This window comes from Heptranchias perlo, chromosome 4 (assembly GCF_035084215.1).
Source record: "Heptranchias perlo isolate sHepPer1 chromosome 4, sHepPer1.hap1, whole genome shotgun sequence".
Classification (NCBI taxonomy): Eukaryota; Metazoa; Chordata; class Chondrichthyes; order Hexanchiformes; family Hexanchidae; genus Heptranchias; species Heptranchias perlo.
This window is the reverse complement of record NC_090328.1, coordinates 103218561-103240456: the sequence shown is the minus strand read 5'-3', so window position 1 is coordinate 103240456 and position 21896 is coordinate 103218561. Positions and strand designations below refer to the sequence as shown.

Here is a 21896-nt window from a genome sequence, read left to right as displayed (position 1 = left end):
CAGGGGGCATAGATTTAAAGTAATTGGTAGAAGGATTAGAGAGGAGCTGAGGAGAAATTTTTTCACCCAGAGGTTGGTAGGGGTCTGGAACTCACTGCCTGAAAGGGTGGTAGAGGCAGAAATCTTCAACTCATTTAAAAAGTCCTTGGATGTGCACTTGAAGTGTCATAACCTACAGGGTGCTGGGAAGTGGGATTAAGCTGGATAGCTCTTTTTCGGCTGGTGTGGATACGATGGGCCGAATGGCCTCCTTTTGCGCCGTAACTTTCTATAATTCAATGTAATTTTTCATGGTCTTCAGTTTGTGTAAAGTGTTCGCAAAAGACGCTAAAATGTAGGGCTGTAGAGGAAAGCAGTTAATACCTGAAGTGTATAATATACGTACACTCACACACTATGTGTTCAGAATAACAAATATTTATTGCACATTTGATATTTATTTGTTTTGAACATATACTATTTTTAATCAAATATAATTTTTAAAAAAAATATGTATACAACAGAGCTAGAATGGCCTAGCTCTAATTTTAAGATTAAGTCCCCTTGTTCTTGATTTTCCAGCTTTAATTTCTCCGTATCCACCCCATCAAATTCTTTAAACATTTGAAACACTTCAATTAGATCACCCCTCAATCTTGTACATACAAGGGAATACAAGCCAAGTTTATGCAACTTGGCCTCATAATTGACCCCTTTACGTGCTGGTATCATTCTGGTTACCTTTTGGGCCTCGTTGAGCAAGATTGTCTATTTAGTGCAAATCTGGATGGAATTGTGGAGACAACAACAACTTGCATTTATATAGCATCTTTAACATAATAAAACATCCCAAGGCGTTTCACAGGAACATTATCAAACAAAATTTGACACTAGGAACATGCTTAAAACTGCAGAGTTTTTTTTTGTGCTCATCAAGGTGAGAGATGTACTTGGAGAAGTCATTATCAGCATCCAGCATTTCCAGATTAGGCACAACACAACCAGACACAGACCAAAGCTCCCACTACTCTGCCACTCTGGCTCAACCATGCAGTTCTCTGAAGTGCACTCCCTACTGCACCAATATTTTTCTATTTCCCATACTGATCGGCCTTGAGCTGATGTGAACAACATTGCTAATTAGTGCCAATCTTGTGCTTTAGGCCTGTGCCCACTTGGAACTGGGAGTCCAGAAAAAGAGTGCACAATCTTTAAATTAGAGCTAGGCCATTCAGGAGTGAAATCAGGAAGTACTTTTTCATTCAAAAGATAGTGGAAATCTGAAACTATCTCCCCCAAAAGACTGTGAATGCTGAGTCAATTGAAATTTTGAAGACTGTGATTGATAGAGTTTTGTTAGGTCAAGGCAGATAAATGGAGTTGAGATACAGATCATCCATGATCTAACTGAATGGTAGAACAGGCTCGAGGGGCTGAATGGCCTACTCCTGTTCCTGTGGATTGAAAAATGTTAAAACTTATCTTACAGAGCGTCCTTACACCCAGCATACAGACAAAGCTAACCAACTGCACGTCCTGATTCCATCTCAGATTTATTCAACACGGAGACCTTACAGGCAGCATAGAGGAGAATTTCATCCAGCAGCCTAGGGCAGTGATTTAACCCACTGCTGCACCTAATCTCCCATGCTACAGACATTGATGGTGTTCTCAATGTTCCTGATGCAAATATTAAAGAAAAATATAAAATGCTGCACACTTGAGAAATATTAATGGATAGTGTAAACCCCACATTGTATTTTAGATTGATTCTAAGCCCTAACCAAGTAACGGTCAATAGGAAACAATCATTGTGTTGAGTGATGGTTGTTTTCTACAATATCTTCTTTTATCACTATGAAAAATCCCTTTAAAAGCTCAATTGATATTTATTCATTTTAGACATAAGGAGGGTAATTTTGACTTTTGACGACAGTGTAAAATGGGTGAGATGGGATCGGCTGCCTGTTATACATCTCTCCCGATTTTCCTTTCCATTGACTTCATAAAAAGGGCGGCCGATCCAATATTGCCTGTTTTACACTATTGCCCAAAGTCAAAATTACCCTCATGCAAACTTCCATCAGATTAAAAAATATAACAGAGCTGGGAGCCGGACGCAGAATCCTTGGGTCCATGGGCATCAAGAACATTCGGGCCCCTCTGCATCCTCGCACAATTTCCCCTCCCCACAATCCATTTAGACACAAACCTGTAGTAAAACGTATGAAGAAATGGGTCCGTAGAATGTTCACACATTGCGTTAACAATCGAGGAAATCATGTCACAATGTACTATGCTTTAATTAACCTGATCCGACAGTTGTATGGAGTTTTCCTGTGTTATGGTGAGTTTTACCAGGAGCCACATATTCAGCTGGGGTCCCTGGGTAAGGGCCCCCATAGCCCCATGCGTTAATCAAGCTGTAATTATATTTTGGATTTCTGCTCCTGGATCATTCATGAACCAACAATGGAATTGGACCATTACCAACGTCAGATCATGCCTTCTCCCCACCCCCGCAACCCCCCCCCCAAAAAAAAAACATTTAGAAACTTGTGGGTTGAATTGAGATACAAACTGCATTTGTGGCTTAATTGTAGCACCAGGAATAGCTATTTAGAAACAATTTGTTCATGAAGTAGGTATAAAATGTCTTGAGGGCCACATCATGACTTAGAAATATTCTCGTCTACAATCCAGTTTCCTGGTGCACCCAGTTTCTAAGAGCTGTAACACGAGCATAGACTCCAGGTATATTAGGTCTGGCGCATTTTATACCAAAGCTCACAATCCCAGCAAGAAACCAAGTGTTGTCAGGATTCTCACAGACTAATGGACCTCCTGAATCACCCTGTAGGAGGAATAGGAAGGAAAATGAACAGCAGTTATAAATATGTAATGTTGCTGGGAAATTATTTAGACCCGTTACATTTACAAAATAGCATGGTGTTCCTGTCAGTACAGCATTCCCAACAGAAATATGGATACAGGAAGGAAATTCCACACACACCCAAAAAATTTTTTTTGACTTTTCTGCCATCTCTTGTGACATTTCAAATTCCAGAGCCAAATGAATCGATATTAGCAAGGCCTGACAAATTTAAACTTGCACTATTAATTCTTCGTTGGTCGACTGGCGTGCAAGAGCAAACAGGTGAGCTGGAAAAGGAGAGGAACAGAAAGGAAACGGAGGAAAACGCAAGAGAGAAAGGAAAGACGGGAGGGAAAAGAGATGAGAAGCAGAAGAAAATTCAGCAAAAGAAGGGAGAGAAAAATGAAACAAAGAACAAAGAAAATGGGAGAGATTGAGAAAAACAACAGCGGTGAAAGATGAATCATAATGTCACAAGCTGGATCGATATTGTTCTTGTGCACAAATGAGAGAGAATACATGGAAGAAAGTTTAATTTCTGTGCCTCTACATGTATGCATTTTCCAGCTGCAGACACTAGATGGCACAATATCAGAGACTGTCAGAAGCTCTGGCACATGTGAACATCCGTGGCCCATGTTTCCTGGCAATCTCTGTCCCAATGCCCAAGCAACTTGTGCTTATATTTCTTACTTGCTGGTTTGTCCCATCTGATAGGGGCTGTTTTTAGCTCACTTGCCTCATTACACACAAATCCCAGCTCAGAACACCTGGGTCTCTTAGCACTGCACCTTGAGATAGATGCAAGTTAATAGGAACACAGGAATTGCTAGACAAGAAAAGACCAAGGCCCACCCAGTTCATCTTCTACCATCCTGGTCGTCGCATGATACAATGATAATGGAGTTATTGACTAATCATAGCAATCAATCTCTATCAATTAGCCTACAGCAGACCCAGACTTTAGGTGAACTTGCTGGTGTTGGGAACGCTAGTGAAATATTTAATGCGATAAGAGAGTCAACTACTCTGTCTGCTTTTGATTAATGTTAACAATCTAAACAACAACAAACAACAACAACTTGCATTTATAAAACGCCTTTAACGTAGTAAAACATCCCAAGGCGCTTCACAGGAGGGTTATCAAACAAAATTTGACACCAAGCCACATAAAGAGATATTAAGACAGGTGACCGAAAGCTTGGTCGAAGAGGTAGGTTTTAAGGAGCGTCTTAAAGGAGGAGAGAGAGGTAGAGAGATGGAATAGTTTAGGCAGGGAATTCCAGAGCTTAGGGCCTAGGCAGCTGAAGGCACGGCTGCGAATGCGGGAGCGATTAAAATCATGGATGCGCAAGAGGCCAGAATTGGAGGAACGCAGAGATCTCGGAGGGTTGTAGGGCTGGAGGAGGTTACAGAGATAGGGAGGGGCGAGGCCATGGATGGATTTGAAAACAAGGATGAGAATTTTAAAATTGAGGCATTGGCGGACGGGGAACCAATGTAGCTCATCGAGCACGGGGCTGATGGGTGAACGGGACTTGGTGCAAGTTAGGATACGAGAAACAGAGTTTTGGATGAGCTCAAGTTTATGGACGGTGTAAGGTGGGAAGCCAGAGAGTCAAGTCTAAAGGAAACAAAGGCAAGGAGGAGGGTTTCAGCAGCAGAAAGAAGGTGGTCCTCTGGTTATATTTATAAACTTTAAGTAGATGGTTTCACTCCAGTTCAGTGTGAAGGCCAAATAGTATGCTCACACTTCATGTATCATAATTTATAGCCACATTTATAGTAGTGCTGCAATGATACACGAACTGCACCGTGACTGGCCCATAACTTACATTTCACTTGGGATGGGACAGGTAAGAAGAGAAGCCCAGATAACTGCTCCCAAAGCAAGTTTGAGGGAAGCTGGTATAAAGCATGTAGGCCATGTATTTGCATTACCATGGCGACGCATTAATCAACCCTCAATATAAATGGGGCAGTGCCTTGAATCACTTACACCTAGATTCAGTCTCTCGGTTTGAGCATAAACAGAGCATTCTGCTGAAAACCTACAAGGCTACACATGTTATGTCCAGGTGGAGCCTTCCCGGTCCAACTCCTGCTGGCACAGACTCAAAGATGGGAGCGAAGGGTGAGCTCCTCCTCTTCTGTGGATAGGTGGATGATGAAAAAAGGGTTGAAGGGAAATGGGAACAGGGTGGGTACAAGCAATTAGAATTATTTGCTCGCATGGAGGGTAAATGCCGACACCAACTGGTTGAGCTGATTGGCCTGTTTCTGACTTATAGCCCCCGATTTTAACAGGATGGGGGCACGGGATTGGTGCGCGCGAGCCCTGAAGTGGGCAGCGTGCCTGGAAACAATGGAGACATCGAGCCCTGGCCGATTTTAATGGCCAGGCCTCATTTCCATAAATTTCATCAGACTTCTGCCCAAATCCAGCCAGATCCACTGCCTGGTCGGAGGGGCAGGCTGCTTAAATATTGGGGCCATTAGGACAGGTGACCATGTGTTTGGTCGCCTGTCCTAATGGCCCCAATATTTATGGGGAGGCGTGGAGGGAGCGGCGGGAAGTGGGAGGGGGCAGGGGTTGTAGCGGCCAGGAAACCTGGAAATGCGCTCCTCCCGAATTTAACGGCAGGACCTCATTTAAATATTTTATCTCCGTTTCTCAGCCGACAGCCAGCTGTGATGCGGAAAGGCCTGCAGCACCAGGCTACAGCCAGGGAGTGGAGAGGAGGGTGGAAGGGAGGGAGAGATCAGAAGTCGGGGGGAGATCGGAAAGGCTTTGGGGAGATCGGGGGGAGATCGGAGGTCGGGAGGAGATTGGAAAAGGCCTTGGGAAGATCGTGGGACGGGGAGGGAGGTCGGATCGCGGGGAGGGAATCAGGTTTGCTTGGTGGGCCAGGGGAAGCATGCCTGCTCCTCCTGGCCCATGAGCAGTCCTAGAAAGGCACTAACCTGCTGGATCCAGCCGCTCTCGCCAGGTTTCCCAAGCCCTGGGAAACCCTGCCTGCAGGCGTTAAATCTAAAAGCCTGCTAAAATTTGAGGCATGCAGCCTCATTAAAATACTTAAGTTACGGACCTCCCTGTCGAGAGCATTTTAATCGCTCGCCCCCACCCCCCCAACCCGCCTCTGTTAAAGCCGGAAGTGTTTGTGTTGGAGATGGGTTGGGGTCGGGTTTCCGATTTTTGAAATTTTAACCCCACCCCCACCCCTCATGGGAGGTTAAAATTCCCCCCAGTGTCTCCTTCTTTGGCTCGGTGTCAATTTTTGTCTGATTACGTTCCTGTGAAGTGCCTGGAGACGTTTTCTTACGTTAAAGGTGCTATATAAATGCAAATTGTTGTTTTTATTACATAGGGTATTGCTGTGGAGATTGCATTCAACCATTGCAACTCATTTTTCCAATAAAACTGCAAACCAGGAGGCAGGACCCAGACCCTGGATTGAGTAAGAATAAGCTGTAGCATTTTCCTAGCTAGTTACAGCCTGGAGTTGCTGGAATGACAGAAGGACTTTTTCCCATCATAAAACATTGAATATTATTTCTTATAGTTTCAAATGTATTAGAAGTCAGCTTGGAATTGATTCTTTGCCGCATTTGACAATCTATCTGTCATAGGGACGGTGCACTTCCTTTAGTTGATTCAGATTCAGCTCAAAGCAATTTGGAACCTGCAGTTTACATCAGTAAATGGACTTGTGGAATGTTCATTGATGAACCCAAAACTTGGAAGAGTAGTAAACAGTGAGGAGGATAGTGACAGACTTCAAGAGGATATAGACAGGCTGGTGGCATGGGTGGACACATGACAGATTAAATTTAACGCAGAAAAATGCGAAGCGATACATTTCAGTAGTAAAAACGAGGAGAGGCAATATAAACTAGAGGGCACAACTCTAAAAGGGGTACATGAACATAAAGATCTGGGGGTATATGTGCACAAATTGTTCAAGATGGCACGGCAGGTTGAGAAAGTGGTTAAAAAAGCATACGGGATCCTGGGCTTTATAAATAGAGGCATAGGGCACAAAAGTATGGAAGTCATGATGAACCTTTATAAAACATTGGTTCGGCCACAACTGGAGTATTGTGTCAAGTTTTGGCACCGCACTTCAGGAAAGATGCGAAGGCCTTAGAGAGGCTGAAAAGAAGATTTACTAGAATGATTCCAGGGATGAGGGATTATATTTACGTGGATAGACTGGGGAAGCTGGGGTTGTTCTCTTTGGAATAAAGACGGTTGAGAGGAGATTTGATAGAGGTTTTCAAAATCATGAAGGGTCTAGACAGAGTAGATAGAGAGAAACTGTTCCCATAGGCGGAAGGGTCAAGGATCAGAGGGCATAGATTTAAGATGATTGGCAAAAGAACCAAAGGTGACATGAGGAAAAACTTTTTTACACAGCGAGTGGTTAGGATTTGGAATGCACTGCCCGAGGGGGTGGTGGAGGCAGATTCAATCATGGCCTTGAAAAGGGAACTGGATAAGTACTTGAAAGGAAAAAATTTGCAGGGCTACGGGGATCGGGCGGGGATGCGGGACTAGTGGGATTGCTCTTGCATAGAGCCAGCACGGACTCGATGGGCCGAATGGCCTCCTTCGCTGCTGTAACCTTTCTATGATTCTATGATTCTAACATACTCCTTGTCTATTGCATTACATTTGAATGAGTGTGACATAATGGAGTAAATTTTAACGCCGAGCTGGGAAGAGAGGAGTGGTGGTGGGGGGGGGGGGGGGCGGGGAATTTCCGGACGGGAAACCCGGAAGTATGGGTTTCCCGCATGCCCTTATGATTTTGACGTAGGGACGTGTTTCAATTCTTTTCAGTAGGTTTCCCGCCCGACAGACAGCCAGATTGACAGGCTGGCTGTCAGTCGGAAGGAGAGCAGCAGGTACGTCTTATATCGGGTGGGGGGGTGGGGTGGGCTGTCGGTCATCTGGGGGGTGGTCGGTCATTGGGGGAGGGTCAGTCGCCGGATTATGGCGATCTTTGGGGAGGGGGGGGTCGGTCATGAAGAGGTCATCGGATGTCACTCATCAGGGGCTCAGTCATGGGGGAATTGGACATCGGTGGGGGGCCAGAGATCGGTGGGGGGGGGGATTTGGAGATTGTGGGGGGGGTCAGAGATTGTGCGGGGGTGGGGCTGGACATGTGGGGGGGTTGGAGATCATGGAGGGGAGTAGGATGTGGGGGGGGATTTGGAGATCGTGGGGGGGTCGGACATGGGGGTGGGGGTTGGACATGGGGTGGGGGGACGGAGACCGTGGTGGGGGGGTGGGGTCGGTCGATTGCGTGGGTGGGATCCTGGCAGGTATGCTTGTTGGGCCTGGAGGAAACACTTCTCTCGCCTCCTGTGGTGTGAAGCAGAAGGCCTGGGAATCCCAGTCCTCAGGAGTTAAAAATATAAAACCTATTAAAATGGAGGCTTGCAGACTCCTTAAAAGATTTTAATGACCAACCCGCCTCCTGAGAGCGGATTGGTCACCAGCCCCCTGACCCATCTCCGTTGTAGCCGGAAGTGGGTGGGTTGGAAGCGGGTTAGGTCAGGTTTTAGTTTTTTACAATTTTTACCTTCCCACCCGCCCCCAACCCACCGTTCGTGGGGTTAAAATTTACCCCAGTGCATTTTCTTCAAAAGACAGAGCTAATATCCTAAGCAAATATAAATAAAAGTATATCAACAATCTGTTTGGGGTAAAAGGCTACCTGACAGGCATCGACTCCTCCTGCTAAGATACCAGCGCACAGCATCTTATCACTAATCATTTTCCTATAGATTCTCCTGCATCTGGTGTCACCAATGATGTTCACATCTGCTTTTTGAAGGATTGTTGAAAGCGAGCCTGGAGAGAAGGATCAAAAGTTACACATTTTCACTTGTGTTCATTAGTTAGAAACGATCAGGTTTTTGACTGTTAATTCACCTCTGCCCTGCTGTCTTCATTTGGATAATAATAATGGGACGCTCAATCTTGGAAGTGGCCAACCTGAAGTAGCCCTCCTGTTGCCCAGAAAGAAACTTGAGCCAGCAACGATCTTCCAGCAACAGCTGTGGAGCTGGGAGGAGCACTCCTGCTCCTCCTGGCTCCACATTCAGGTAAGTATTTTTTTAAATAACTTACCTTTTTGGTTGTGGCCTCCAGCAGTCCCTTTAAGGCTGCATGCAGACTTGGTTATCCTGAACACAATTGGCCCGGTACCGGCAGCATTCAGAGCAGCCCAATTTCAGGAAGGAGTCCTGAAACAGATGCTAGGCCCCCTATTTACATAAGCAAAGGACCTGTTTCACATATGGGCCCTGGATGCATATACTACAACCTTTACCAATATGGCAAGTGGCCCACAACCTGAGCGGGATGTGTGCACACGCGCTGCCTGCCATATTGGTCACTCAGGCACCCGTTCTAAAATGGGCATTGGGTCAACAAATTTCTAGGCCCTGATCTCCTATTATTCCTGTACACAAATTTTATGTTTGATTAGACATTTTAAGTAGTGTACGTATGTAAAATGTATACAAAATAACTGATATATTATCAAGTTCAAAATATTTATTAACAACTTAGATGAAGGCATAGAAAGTCTCATATCTAAGTTTGCCGATGACACAAAGATTGGTGGCATTGTAAGCAGTGTAGATGAAAACATAAAATTACAAAGCGATATTGATAGATTAGGTGAATGGGCAAAACTGTGGCAAATGGAATTCAATGCAGACAAATGTGAGGTCATCCACTTTGGATCAAAAAAGGATAGAACAGGGTACTTTCTAAATGGTAAAAAGTTAAAAACAGTGGATGTCCAAAGGTGACTTAGGGGTTCAGGTACATAGATCATTGAAGTGTCATGAACAGGTGCAGAAAATAATCAAGAAGGCTAATGGAATGCTGGCCTTTATAGCTAGAGGACTCGAGTACAAGGGGGCAGAAGTTATGCTGCAGCTATACAAAACCCTGGTTAGACCGCACCTGGAGTACTGTGAGCAGTTCTGGGCACCGCACCTTCGGAAGGACATATTGGCCTTGGAGGGAGTGCAGCGTAGGTTTACTAGAATGATACCCAGACTTCAAGGGTTAAGTTACGAGGAGAGATTACGCAAATTGGGGTTGTATTCTCTGGAGTTTCGAAGGTTAAGGGGTGATCTGATCGAAGTTTATAAGATATTAAGGGGAACAGATAGGGTGGATAGAGAGAAACTATTTCCGCTGGTTGGGGATTTTAGGAGTGGGGGCACAGTCTAAAAATTAGAGCCAGACCTTTCAGGAGCGAGATTAGAAAACATTTCTACACACAAAGGGTGGTAGAAGTTTGGAACTCTCTTCCGCAAACAGCAGTTGATACTAGCTCAATTGCTAAATTTAAATGTGAGATAGATAGCTTTTTGGCAACCAAAGGTATTAAGGGATATGGGCCAAAGGCAGGTATATGGGGCTCGATTTTAGGGTCGGGCTACCTGCGGGTTTCCAGCGGGGGGGCCCCGAAAATCCCGATCTCCGGTCACGTGACCGGATTCGGACGAAATCCCGGCCACTTCCGGGTACCGCGCTGACGTGCAGGCCTGCGCGCGCAAGCCCCGCTGGTGGGAATCCCGCAGGCAATTAAAGCCAGCGGGGTTCCACTTGAGAGTACTTAACTTGCTCGTTGTGGTCAGTTAATGAGCTGAAGCAGCTGTCAAAAGAGGAAGTGTGGGATTTTAGGTTCAAGGCAGTCAGTTTCACACACTGGGGGAAACAGTACCTTTCAAACCAGGCGTGTTGCAGCCAGCAGCCTGTGGCAGGTGCCAAGGTGCACTCCACGGGGGAGAGCCCTCACCCACGCAGGAGGCCACCGCGTCACATAGGGCAACCCCTGCCCCCCACCACCCCCCGGCCAAGCCAGAGGACAGACCGACACGAAACCGCAGCCCCAGTCCGAGGACCCACACACCTACCCTGCACAACCCCTCAGACCAACACCTGCCAGTTGGGTGGTGTGTGGACACCCTCGGAGGACGAAGAGCATGACCAGCACCAGCAGCCTCGCAGTCCACGCCGTCCGCCGCAGAGACGTGGATCCCCCCAACACGGTGTGGTTGCACGCCCACCTGCACAGCAGGAGGGAGGGCTACCGCAGAGAGAGACGCGTCGCAGAGGGCACTACCCTCGCCACAGGGTCCACAGACCGAGGCGCAGCTCCCCGGACCTCTCCGAGCAGCAGTGCACAGGGAGGCGCAGATTCGCTCGACATGTAGTCGTGGAGATCTGCAGCCTCTTTCATGCCGAGCTGCTCCTGGCTGGCCCCAGCACCAACTGCTTACCTGTCGCTGGCAAAGTCACCACTGCCCTCCACACCTTCTCCTCCGCATCCTTCCAGGGTGCAGCCGGCTACACCGCCGATGTCTCTCAGTCGTCTGCGCGGACGAGCCCTGCAAATACACCTGCACCTACTCTGCAGTAACACGATGGGTGGCATCAGTGGTGGGTCCTCATAGTGATACCCAGGAGCGGGCATTATTGGACACAACGGACAGGATTCGCGGAGACATGGCAGTGGTGGTGTCAATATAATGTGTGCTGTTTGTGGCTCTGAAATTCAATATGGGTAACACCCATGACAAACCCTCAGATACCCTTGTGCACCCCTTTCATGCTGACGAGACGCTTGCCTTACCCTGCCTACTGCACATATGTGATGCATGCCCTGTGGCTGCAGCACAGGTGGTGGCAGGTTGAGTGAGGCTGGCCGTGAGGGAGATGCACGAGAGGGTGAGTATGGGATGGAGCCATGAGATTGTATGAGGATTGGGTCGCGTGTTAGTGGCAGGACGAGTACTGGCGAGGTGAGTAGGTGGAGGTAAGATGAGGATGGGGTTTGAGTGGGCCTGAAGGGTGATGTGACAGAATAGTGTTGGCGGTGCCGAAGGAGATTTGGGGTGGGGGCAGTGTTGTGGCAGACGGAGTGTAGGGGAAAGACTTTGTGTTCTCACTGTGGCGGACCTACTGCGGTCATTGCAGAGCCTCCTGCACTGTATGCAGGTGGGCCATATGTTGGTGGCGCAGGTGACCCCCTCTGCCACCTCGAGCCAGGCCTTCTTGGTGGCAGAGGCAGGCCGCTTCCTCCCGCCCGCCGGGGGGAAGATCTGTGTCCTCCCCCTCCTCCTCACCCCATCTGATGATAGCTGGGGTGAGGCATCATTAAACTGGGAGCAGCCTTCCCCCTGGGCTGCTCCATGCTGCAATTTGTCCCATTGGTTGCAGCATCTGTCAGTGGAGGACTGCCCCTTTAACTAGAGAGCCTCCAGCTGACAGATCGTACTGCGCATGCGCAGCCCGACCGACGCGCAGGCCAGCGCCGTGGACCCCGGAGGAGCAGGTAATTGGATCCTATTAGTGGGTTGCCTCCTACGATCGCGTGGGCAACCCACTAATTTCGCCGTTCGCGTTTTCGACGCTCCCGGAGGACCACCCGCTGGGAACCCGCAGGCCTGCTAAATTCGAGCCCATGGAGTTAGATCACAGATCAGCCATGATCTTATCAAATGGTGGAGCAGGCACGAGGGGCTGAATGGCCTACTCCTATTCTTATGTTCCTATTTGAAATGTTTTATAAAAATACTACACCTGATTTTTCCACCCATTGTGAACATTTTGGGGGGACTGGGGGAGACATTTGGGTAGATTTACATCTTCACAACTTTGGGGATAAAAGTTTTTTTTGCTTATCAACTGTAAGAATCTCATATAGAATGAGTTTGGGCAGTGTCTAACCAGCTCTCAGTAGCCAGAAGCCTACAGCATAAAGTTGTTCCTGTTTCAGCATAAATTATCAATCTCAGTTATAGCTAGAAATTTGCAACTCAAGTATGCAAATCAACAACAACAACTTCCATTTATATAGTGCCTTTAACCTAGTAAAACATCCCAAGGCGCTTCACAGGAGCGTTATCAGACAAAAATTGACACCAAGCGAAATAAGGAGACATCAGGACAGGCGATCGAAAGCTTGGTCAAAGAGATAGGCTTTGATAAGCGCCTTAAAGAAGGAGAGAAGGTGGAGAGATGGAGAGGTTTAGGGAGGGAATTCCAGAGCTTAGGGCCTAAACAGCAGAAGGCACGGCCGTCAATGGTGGGGCGAAGGAAGTGGGGGATGCACAAGAGGCTAGAATTGGATCAACGAACGTTCTCAGAGGGTTATATGGCTGGAGGAGGTTACAGAGATAGGGAGGAGCGAGGCCATGGAGGGATTTGAAAACAAGGATGAAAATTTTAAAATCAAGGTGTTGGTCGACCCGGAGCCAATGTAGGTCAGCAAGCACAGGGGTGATGGGTGAATGGGACTTGATGCTAGTTCGAATACGGGCAGCAGCGTTTTGGATGAGTTTAAGTTTATGGAGGGTGGAAGATGAGAGGCCGGCCAGGCGAGCCGAATGATATCAATTCTTGCCCATGTTTCCCAGCGTAAAAGAAATTGATCTATAAAGGTTTCGCAGTGGTTTAATTGACATCAAGGAAATTGAACGTATTCCCAACATAAAGACACATAATAATCTCTTTACTTAACTAGTAAGGTGTGAATGGACACATCCCCACTGCAAGACTGCAGAATTCACCTCCAAATCCTAAAATTACAGAATTGGGTAAATTTGAGTTTTAGCATATTGACCCAATTAGAGCCATTTTGGATTTTTGAGTTGGGCTTCATGTTCATCATTATTCCATTGAGCTAAAATATTTTGCTTCCACTATACAAAACCCATAAAAATGTTATACCATTAAAAACCTTGTGCAGGGAGTGCACTTCCTCTCCAGAACCCTTACTTCCTGTTGTCACTCTTCTCTGTCAACATTTCCCATTGTAAATTGCTATGTCAACATTTCTCATTCAATTTTGCCGTGTCAGCTGTCACAATGTACCAATTATTGCCCATTTTTCTCAGCAGGCTCTGGTGGCCTTGTGGGATGAGTTTCCTAAGTTTCTCTCCCAACTCCATTATTACCTTGTATATTAAAGAAAGACATACTCGTTAATTGATCGCAGGCAATACCATGGGCAGTTTACCGGTAAGAGTAACAAGGGCAAAGAGTACTCCAGCTGATGATGATTTATTGTATCTGACACATTTGCTGTACTTAAAACATGAAATAAACACCAAAATATTAATAGCTGGGAAAAGATGAGAAAAACAGTACCTCTAGCTACATCGCAGAAAAGAAGAACTATTCAATTGACGTCAGAATAAAGTCAAAGTTGTAGACTAACAAAAATCTAACCTTGAAAGGCAAGTGTCCCCCATCCTGTGATTGTGCAGCTTCGACCAGCAGAGAGGACTTTACTACTCGATGGGAGACAAATTGGCTGGATGAAGTTATTGAAAGTGAGAGGGGTAGAAAGCTCCAGTACTGCGATGTCAAAGTTAAATTTGATTGGAATGTTATAGTTGGGATGGGTGCGGATTCTTCTGATGGTTCTAGATGTACCTTGTCCAACAAATATTGATCCCATGTAAGCTGTCCAACTTGAAGGGTTGGCAAATCCACTTAAAACAAACAGGAATATACACAATGTCAATCATACTGGGAACATTTATGTGCAACCTTTGTCTACTGATCATCCCTGAGCTGACCATTTGGGCTCCATAATAGCGCAGAGGCAGGTTCTGAGTGGGGGTGAGAGGGGGGCGCGATAGCGGGGGTGAAACCCAGAAGAGGTTTCGGCACATTGGAATGTCCAATTTCAACATGGCTGGCAAATTATAATTTTACTTCCGGGCTTTGTGTCTCCAATGGGCGATGTGCACTCGCACAACGCAATCGCAACTCGACTATTTAAAGGGCCAATCCAAAGATGGAATTTGGAGGAGTTAGACGTTTATACAAAGAGAGGGACAAGTTTTATCATGGATTCTGGACGGTCAAGGGCTGCATCCTGGGTTAACGACGCTTCACTTGATGTACTGCTGGGTGCAGTGAGGAGCAGGAAGGAAATAATCTTCCCCAGCAACCGAAGGAAAAAACCTGCTGCTGTTACCAAGAAGGCATGGTTAGAGGTGGCTGAGGAGGTCAGCTGCATGAGTATAGTTCCTGGTACCTGGATTCAATGCAGGAAACGATTTAGTGACCTACCAGGTCAGGAAAGGTGAGTACAGTTGCACATTCACCTACATCCTGTGGTGTACAACACCACCGCCCCCCCCTCACTCTGTCTTGTCCACTCCATCACATCACTCCTTACACCCACTTAAGTTTCAAGAGCACCCTTCGTTCACTTTCTTTGCACTTCCTCACCTCCCCATTTATCCATCCACCACTTCCACTCACCCCAATCCTTATGCAATATAATACAACTGCCTGATAATCACCCTCACCGAATAAACTGCATCCATCGGGTGAACACATGCTCACTCATAGATCTGTTGTTTCCCCTGTTGGAGGAGAAGCAAGCACAAAACACAAAGGAGAGGGAGAGGATCGGAGGTTACCGACCACAGATTGAGCAGCTGACAGTTTCAGAGGAAGAGGCAATGTGGATCAGTGGCATCTCTGCATCCCTGTCCATCGGAGATGGAGGGACTAGGACTTCGCAGCTGCCTGGTGACAGAATTAAAAATATCTCTGACCCACATCTCATATAAGGCTCAGTCATGTTGACTTAATTTCAGCAATTAGTGAAACATGATAAGCGTAATTATGCTGAGTGACAACATTGTTACGTTGCCAGTACTAATTCATATCCGTTTCTTCTCTCCTCCGGGGCCTTCATGTGTACAGCAGCAGCCTGTCGACTTTCTTGAGGACCATTCCTTAGAGGACCTGACTCCTTCTGAGGGTGCACCATTGCAGGAGGTACTACCAGGCGCCAGCGCAAATACTCGCACTTCTGTTGCAGATTCACCTACGTCCTGTGGTGTACAACACCCCCCTGTCAATCTGTCTTGTCAAGCCTACTCCATCACAAAAAACAGAGAGTAGGAATAAACAGGTCATGTTCAGGTTGGCAGGCTGTAACTAGTGGGATGCCACAAGGATCAGTGCTTTGGCCTCAGCTATTTACAATCTATATTAATGACTTAGATGAAGGGACAGAGTGTAATGTATCCAAGTTTGCTGACGATACAAAGCTAGATGGGAAAGTAAGCTGTGAGGAGGGTGCAAAGAGTCTGCAAAGGGATATAGACAGGTTAAGTGAGTAGGCAAGAAGGTGGCAGATGGAGTATAATGTGGGGAAATGAGAGGTTATTCACTTTGGTAGGAAGAATAGAAAAACAGAATATTTTTAATTGGTGAGAAACTATTAAATGTTGGTGTTCAGGGGGATTTGGGTGTCCTTGTACATGAAACACAAAAGTTAACATGCAGGTACAGCAAGCAATTAGGAAGGCAAATGGTATGTTTGGCTTTATTGCAAGGGGTTTGGAGTACAAGAGTAAGGAAGTCTTGCTACAATTGTACAGGGCTTTGGTGAGACCAGACCTGGAGTACTGTGTACAGTTTTGGTCCCCTTACCGAATGAAGGATATACTTGCCCTAGAGACAGTGCAACAAAGTTCCACTAAATTGATTCCTGGGATGAGAGGGTGGTCCTATGAGGAGAGGTTGAGTAGAATGGCCCTATACTCTCTGGAGTTTAGAAGAATGAGAGGTGATCTCATTGAAACATATAAGATTCTGACAGGGTAGATGCTGAGAGGATGTTTCCCCTGGTTGGAGGTTTAGAACTAGGGGGGATAGTCTCAGGATAAGGGGTCGGCCATTTAGGACTGAGATGAGAAGAAATTTCTTCACTGTGAGAGTTATGAATCTTTGGAATTCTCTACCCCTGAGGGCTGTGGATGCTCAGTTGTTGAGTATATTCAAGATTGAGATCGATAGATATTTGGACTCTAAGGGAATCAAGGGATATGGGGATCGGGCGGGAAAATGGAGTTAAAGTCGAAGATCAGCCCTGATCTTTTTGAAGGCGGAGCAAGCTCGAGGGGCCGTATGGCCTACTCCTGTTTCTATTTCGTATGTTCTTACTTCGGTGGGTCCTGTTAGACAGCTGGTTGGGTTTTCACCTGGTGAGTCACAGTTCACAAGTGAGTACGAGCAGACACTTTTGGCAGGGACAGCTTTGGAGGGTCCGCGTTGGGGGGTGCACTCCTCTCTAAGCTCTGCTCAGCTGGACATAGATGCTGAACCCCAGGATCACCGATGAAAAGAAGAATCATAGAGGGACAGCAGCAAATTTGTGAGGTACTGGCAGAAGTGCCATGCACACTTTCCACAATAGCATAGAGAATGGAGGAGTCCACCTTGAACATTTGTGCATTGGTAAATATTTGAAACAGAAGAAGATACAAGGCTATGGGGAGAATGTGAGGGACTGAGATTATTTTAGGATTGCTGTAACAAAGAGCTAACAAAGACCCAGGTAGCTGAATGGCCTCCTTCTATATTATAAAGTTTTGGTGATTCTAAAAATCTATGTAGAGAGAGATAGGAAGGTCTAGACTGAGACCAAGAGCAAGACCTAGCTTTGGTTTCTAATATGTTAGCAGGTATTCATTTAGTTGGTTAGGATATTAGGACACTAAAACCGAACAGAACAGGACTTTTTTTGTGTACTATACTTTATGTCCTTATGTATTTGCAACCAAAATTCCCATGGCAGCTTCCCGATCTTAGTTTTGCTGTTGTTGGCAACGACCAAGCAGAAGTCAGACACTTGCAAAAGAAAATGAATAGGTTGGCCACAATAAATAGTACCTTGGGTGGCTATAAACTAAAGCCACATTATAATTTATTTTCCTTTTTCTCATCAGCATGTTAACATTCCCTGATGAGTGCACAGGTTAGTCGTGTAGTAGCTGCATTTTTAGTTAACATTTCCATGCGCTCAGCGGTAAAGGGCCCGCCCTCATTGGGAAAACCGTTGCAAAGTAGTTTTCCTGAATCTGACTAGCCCATTGCTTCTGCTCATCGGGACTGTACTTGTGGCCTCAACCCACCGATGGCCCCACTGAAAAGACAAGTAGGCATGTTGACCCAGAAATACCACAGGGGATTCTCCTGGTTTCCTGCTCTAACTTCAATGGGAGACTGGCGGAACTGCCAGAGAAATGGTACAAATGGTCGTTTTCCGCCATTTACACAGTTTTTCCACCAATGATCTTCCAAAATTATAATGGGAGGCAGGGAGAACCTCTTCGGAATTACAAAGCCAAGTTACATTTTTATAGAAAACCTGCCCTTTTGTAAAATGAAAATGTGGATAAATGGAAAATCTTAATTACTTCTGAAAGCAGTGAGCTGCAGAGATGAGCCATCTGTCAGAGATGATGGAAGCACCACAGACGTGTGATCCGATCTGGAGGCTAACCTGCCAAGGCCATTCACCATCCGCCGAGTTTGTCCCACCAACAATCCTACTGGATATTCCAGGTCTGGAGCCACAAGCTGTACAAAGTGCAGAAATGTTTAGTTTCTGATACACTCATTTGAAAGGATTTTATAGAAGCATTCACAAGACACAAGTAAAATTAGCACACGGAAGAGTAGCTTTTCTGAGCCTTTGCACACCATTAGTGTGCATTGAAAAATTGCAGGTCCACTGCCTTTTTCAGTGCAGACTCGTGCCATGCAAGACACTTTGCCACCCATGTAGACTCAGAAAATCTGCACTGTAAAGCCTATCTTGCTGTTCATACAGATTATTCTTACATTGAAAGGCTACCTCTGTACAAGGCTTTACTGATGGGGATAAGCATACCTGCCAAGGTTGAGATGATCAAATACTGTATGTTACTGTGATGTTGAGCTGGGGGAGGGTGGGTGATCGTGGATAAGTGAGGATGGGCATACGTGCTTGAGTTTTGTTTGTGGATCAGGGAATATTTATACTGAAAGTTTCCTCAACAGTTTCAATTAGTTTGGTAACTGGGTTGATGGTAATTAATTGGTGGAAGGGGCAAGCTTGATGGACCAATAGCCTTTTCTCAATCCATGCTTTCTTTTTTTTGAAGGTTCAGCACTGTTTGGGAGACTGCATTCTTTTTTCTCATTGTTTTTTTTTCTCGCCAGTTTTCTCCTCTCCTCTCTAAAGGTACTACCTCCCTTGAGTTCCATGGGTGCCTGTCACTCTCGTGTACTGCGCACAAGTGGCCATTATTCATGTGGGAGCCTTGACTGAGTTAGCACGGTTCACCACCGAGCTTTCATAAACAATAACAACTCGCATTTATATAGGGTCTTTAATGTCCCAAGGCACTTCAAGGAAGTGTAATCAGACACAAATTGACACTGAGCTAAAGAATTAGGACAGGTGACCAAAAGCTTGGTCAAAGAGGTAGGTTTTAAGAAGCATCTTAAAGGAGGAGAGAGAGGTGGAGAGGCGAAGAGGTTTAGGGAGGGAATTCCAGAGGTTGGCTTAGACGGCTGAAGGCACTGCCGCCAATGGTGTGGCAAAGGAAGGAGGGAATGCACAAGAAGCCAGAATTGGAGGAATGCAGAGTTCTCAGAAGGTTGTAGGGCTGGATGAGGTTAGAGATAGGGAGGGGTGAGGCCATGCAGGGATTTGAACATGAGGATGGGAATTTCAAAATCGAGGCATGATGGACCGGGAGCCAATGTAGGTTAGCGAGCACAGAGGCGATGAACAAACAGCTTATATTCTGCTACAAATAAAATTGCTAATGAACAGGTTCAACTTACTTGCATTTACTGAAGTCTGGTTTGTTGCTGCACCACCTGTTAAATTACCTGGAAGATAAAGGGATTATATTTGTACAAGGTTACTGTAACTGCACTGGAAACAAACAACATAGAAACAGAGCAGAAGAAGCTCAGCTTTCTTCATCTTATCCTTTTCTCATTTTTAATGTGAAAATTTGATTGATTGGTTAATTAAACTAATGTACTTGCATTTATATAGAGCCTTCAGGAATGTCCCAAAGCTCTTCACAGCCAATTAATATTGAAGTGTAGAATTGTTGTAATGTAAGGAAATGCAGCAGCCAATTTGTGCACAGCAAGGTTCCATAAACAGCAATGAGATAAATGACCAGATAATCTATTTTAGTGATGTTGAGGGATAAACATTGGCCAGGACACCCTTGCTCTTCTTCGAATGGTGTCACAGGATCTTTTACATTTACCTGAGAAGGCAGATGGAGTTTTGGTTCATCGTCTCATCTGACAGACCATTTAATTGAAAAAGAACACATGAATCATGTCTGCTAGATTTGACTTTACAGCATTAACAGAAAAGAAGGAAAAATAATGTGAATAGTTAAGAAAATAAATGTGTATCTCAGTTTTAAAAGTGAGAACTAATTGTAATTTGTGTTATTTAGTGTTTATTACTTATAAAAATCTACGACTTGCAATACTAAACAAGAAAGTAGAGTAATCTGGCTCTTTGTGAGTTTTTATATTGATCAGGTTGAGATACATCTTTGTTGGAGAATGAAGCAATTTTACCCCTTTTGGCACCCAGTATGTGCCAGCTTGACTCAGTTAGTACTCTTGCATCTGGGTCAGAAGTTTACAGGTCTGAGTCCCACTCCATGATATGCTAGGGAAGAGTGAGAGAGGCAATGAGCGTCATTGTTTTCAGGACTTGGAAAAAAGATTTTGAGTAGGGCGAGTTTCAATTTCAACACAGTGACCTGTCAGATAGGAGGAAGATGTGTGGAATGATGTATTTGGAGCTTAGGAGGAATGAGACAAGGCAGTTCAGAGGAATAATGACCCATAATAGAATCAATAAAGCAGAGGCAAGGAACCTTGCAACAGAGAGAGAGAGATTGGATGCTGGAGAAGAACACATATCAGATGACAAGCCTGTATCCTCTCCAAGAATTTGTGAGATATGATAGAAGAGCTTAACCAGATATTGGAGAACTTCACATCACATGTCCACCTAATGAGATCATTCAATGGAGCAGTTTGATTGAGAACACTAGAACGTGAGGATCATTTACTCAGGATTGCAAGCTCAGGAGTTTAATTATGGATCTAAGATGATGGCCTCGGCATCCTATTGACTCTGAGCTGAACTTCTGACCCCATATCCTCTCCATCACAAAGACCGCCTGCTTCCACTTACGTAACATGCCTCAGCTCATCCGCTGTTGAAACGCACATCCATACCTTTGTTACCTCTAGAATCAAATATTCCAATGCTCTCCTGGACGATCTCCCATCTTTCATCTTCCGCCCTCCATAAACTTGGATGCATATAAATTCTGCCGTTAAATTAACCCGTACCAAGTTCCGTTCACCCATCACCCCTGTGCTCGCTGACCTGCATTGACTCTGGTACACCAATGCCTCAATTTTAAAATGTCTAATTTTCCTGTTCAAACCCCTCCATGGTCTCGCCCTCCCTATCTCGGTAACCTTCTCCCACCCTACAACTCTCCGAGATTTCCGCATCCCTCCAATTCTGGCCTCTTGTGCATCCCCCACTGCCTTCGCCCTACCATTGGCGGCTGTGGCTTCAGCCGTGTAGGCCCTAAACTCTGGAATTCCCTCCCTAAACCTCTCCACCTCTCCACCTTTTATCCTCCTTTAAGACACTTCTTAAGACGTGCCTCTTTAACCAAGCTTTTAGTCACCTATCCTAATATCTCCTTCTTTGGCTCGCTGTCAATTTTTGTCCAATTATGCTCCTGTGAAACATCGTGGGACGTTTTACTATGTTAAAAGTGCTATATAAATGCAAGTCGTTGTGGTTGAATGTAAATATATGCTATTATCTTAGTGATTCACTTTAAATTTTGAATCCCTCATGTCTGAGAGATGTGAAGCATGCATCAACTGACAGATTGTCTTCTTACCTCTTGTCAGAAATATTGTCAGAATAATACCTGCTACCGACAAAAAGATCAGAATAACACCAACGACTACAAGAACCAACACAACTCCTTTTGAAGATTTCATTTTCCAGAGTAAATTTTAAGCTCTTATAATCCTCAGGTTCTGTGAAAAAAAAACGGGAAATTGCTTATTTGGTTTTTATTAATACAAAACTTGAAAACCTATTGGGGAAGTATTGTTCCTACATTT

General features: G+C 45.4%; 1 protein-coding gene across 1 annotated transcript; it reads right to left on the bottom strand.

Moving 5' to 3' along the window:
- Positions 1-401: 401 nt before the first annotated feature.
- LOC137320660 (transmembrane protease serine 6-like) lies at positions 402-21770 on the bottom strand. Its single transcript, XM_067982339.1, has 6 exons — positions 21668-21770; positions 19539-19586; positions 18122-18284; positions 14121-14386; positions 8578-8714; positions 402-2833 (listed from the first exon to the last, which is right to left on the bottom strand). The coding sequence occupies exons 1-6, from the start codon at positions 21768-21770 to the stop codon at positions 2672-2674; spliced, it is 879 nt and encodes a 292-aa protein (XP_067838440.1). The 3' UTR covers positions 402-2671.
- Between the last annotated feature and the right edge of the window lie 126 nt (positions 21771-21896).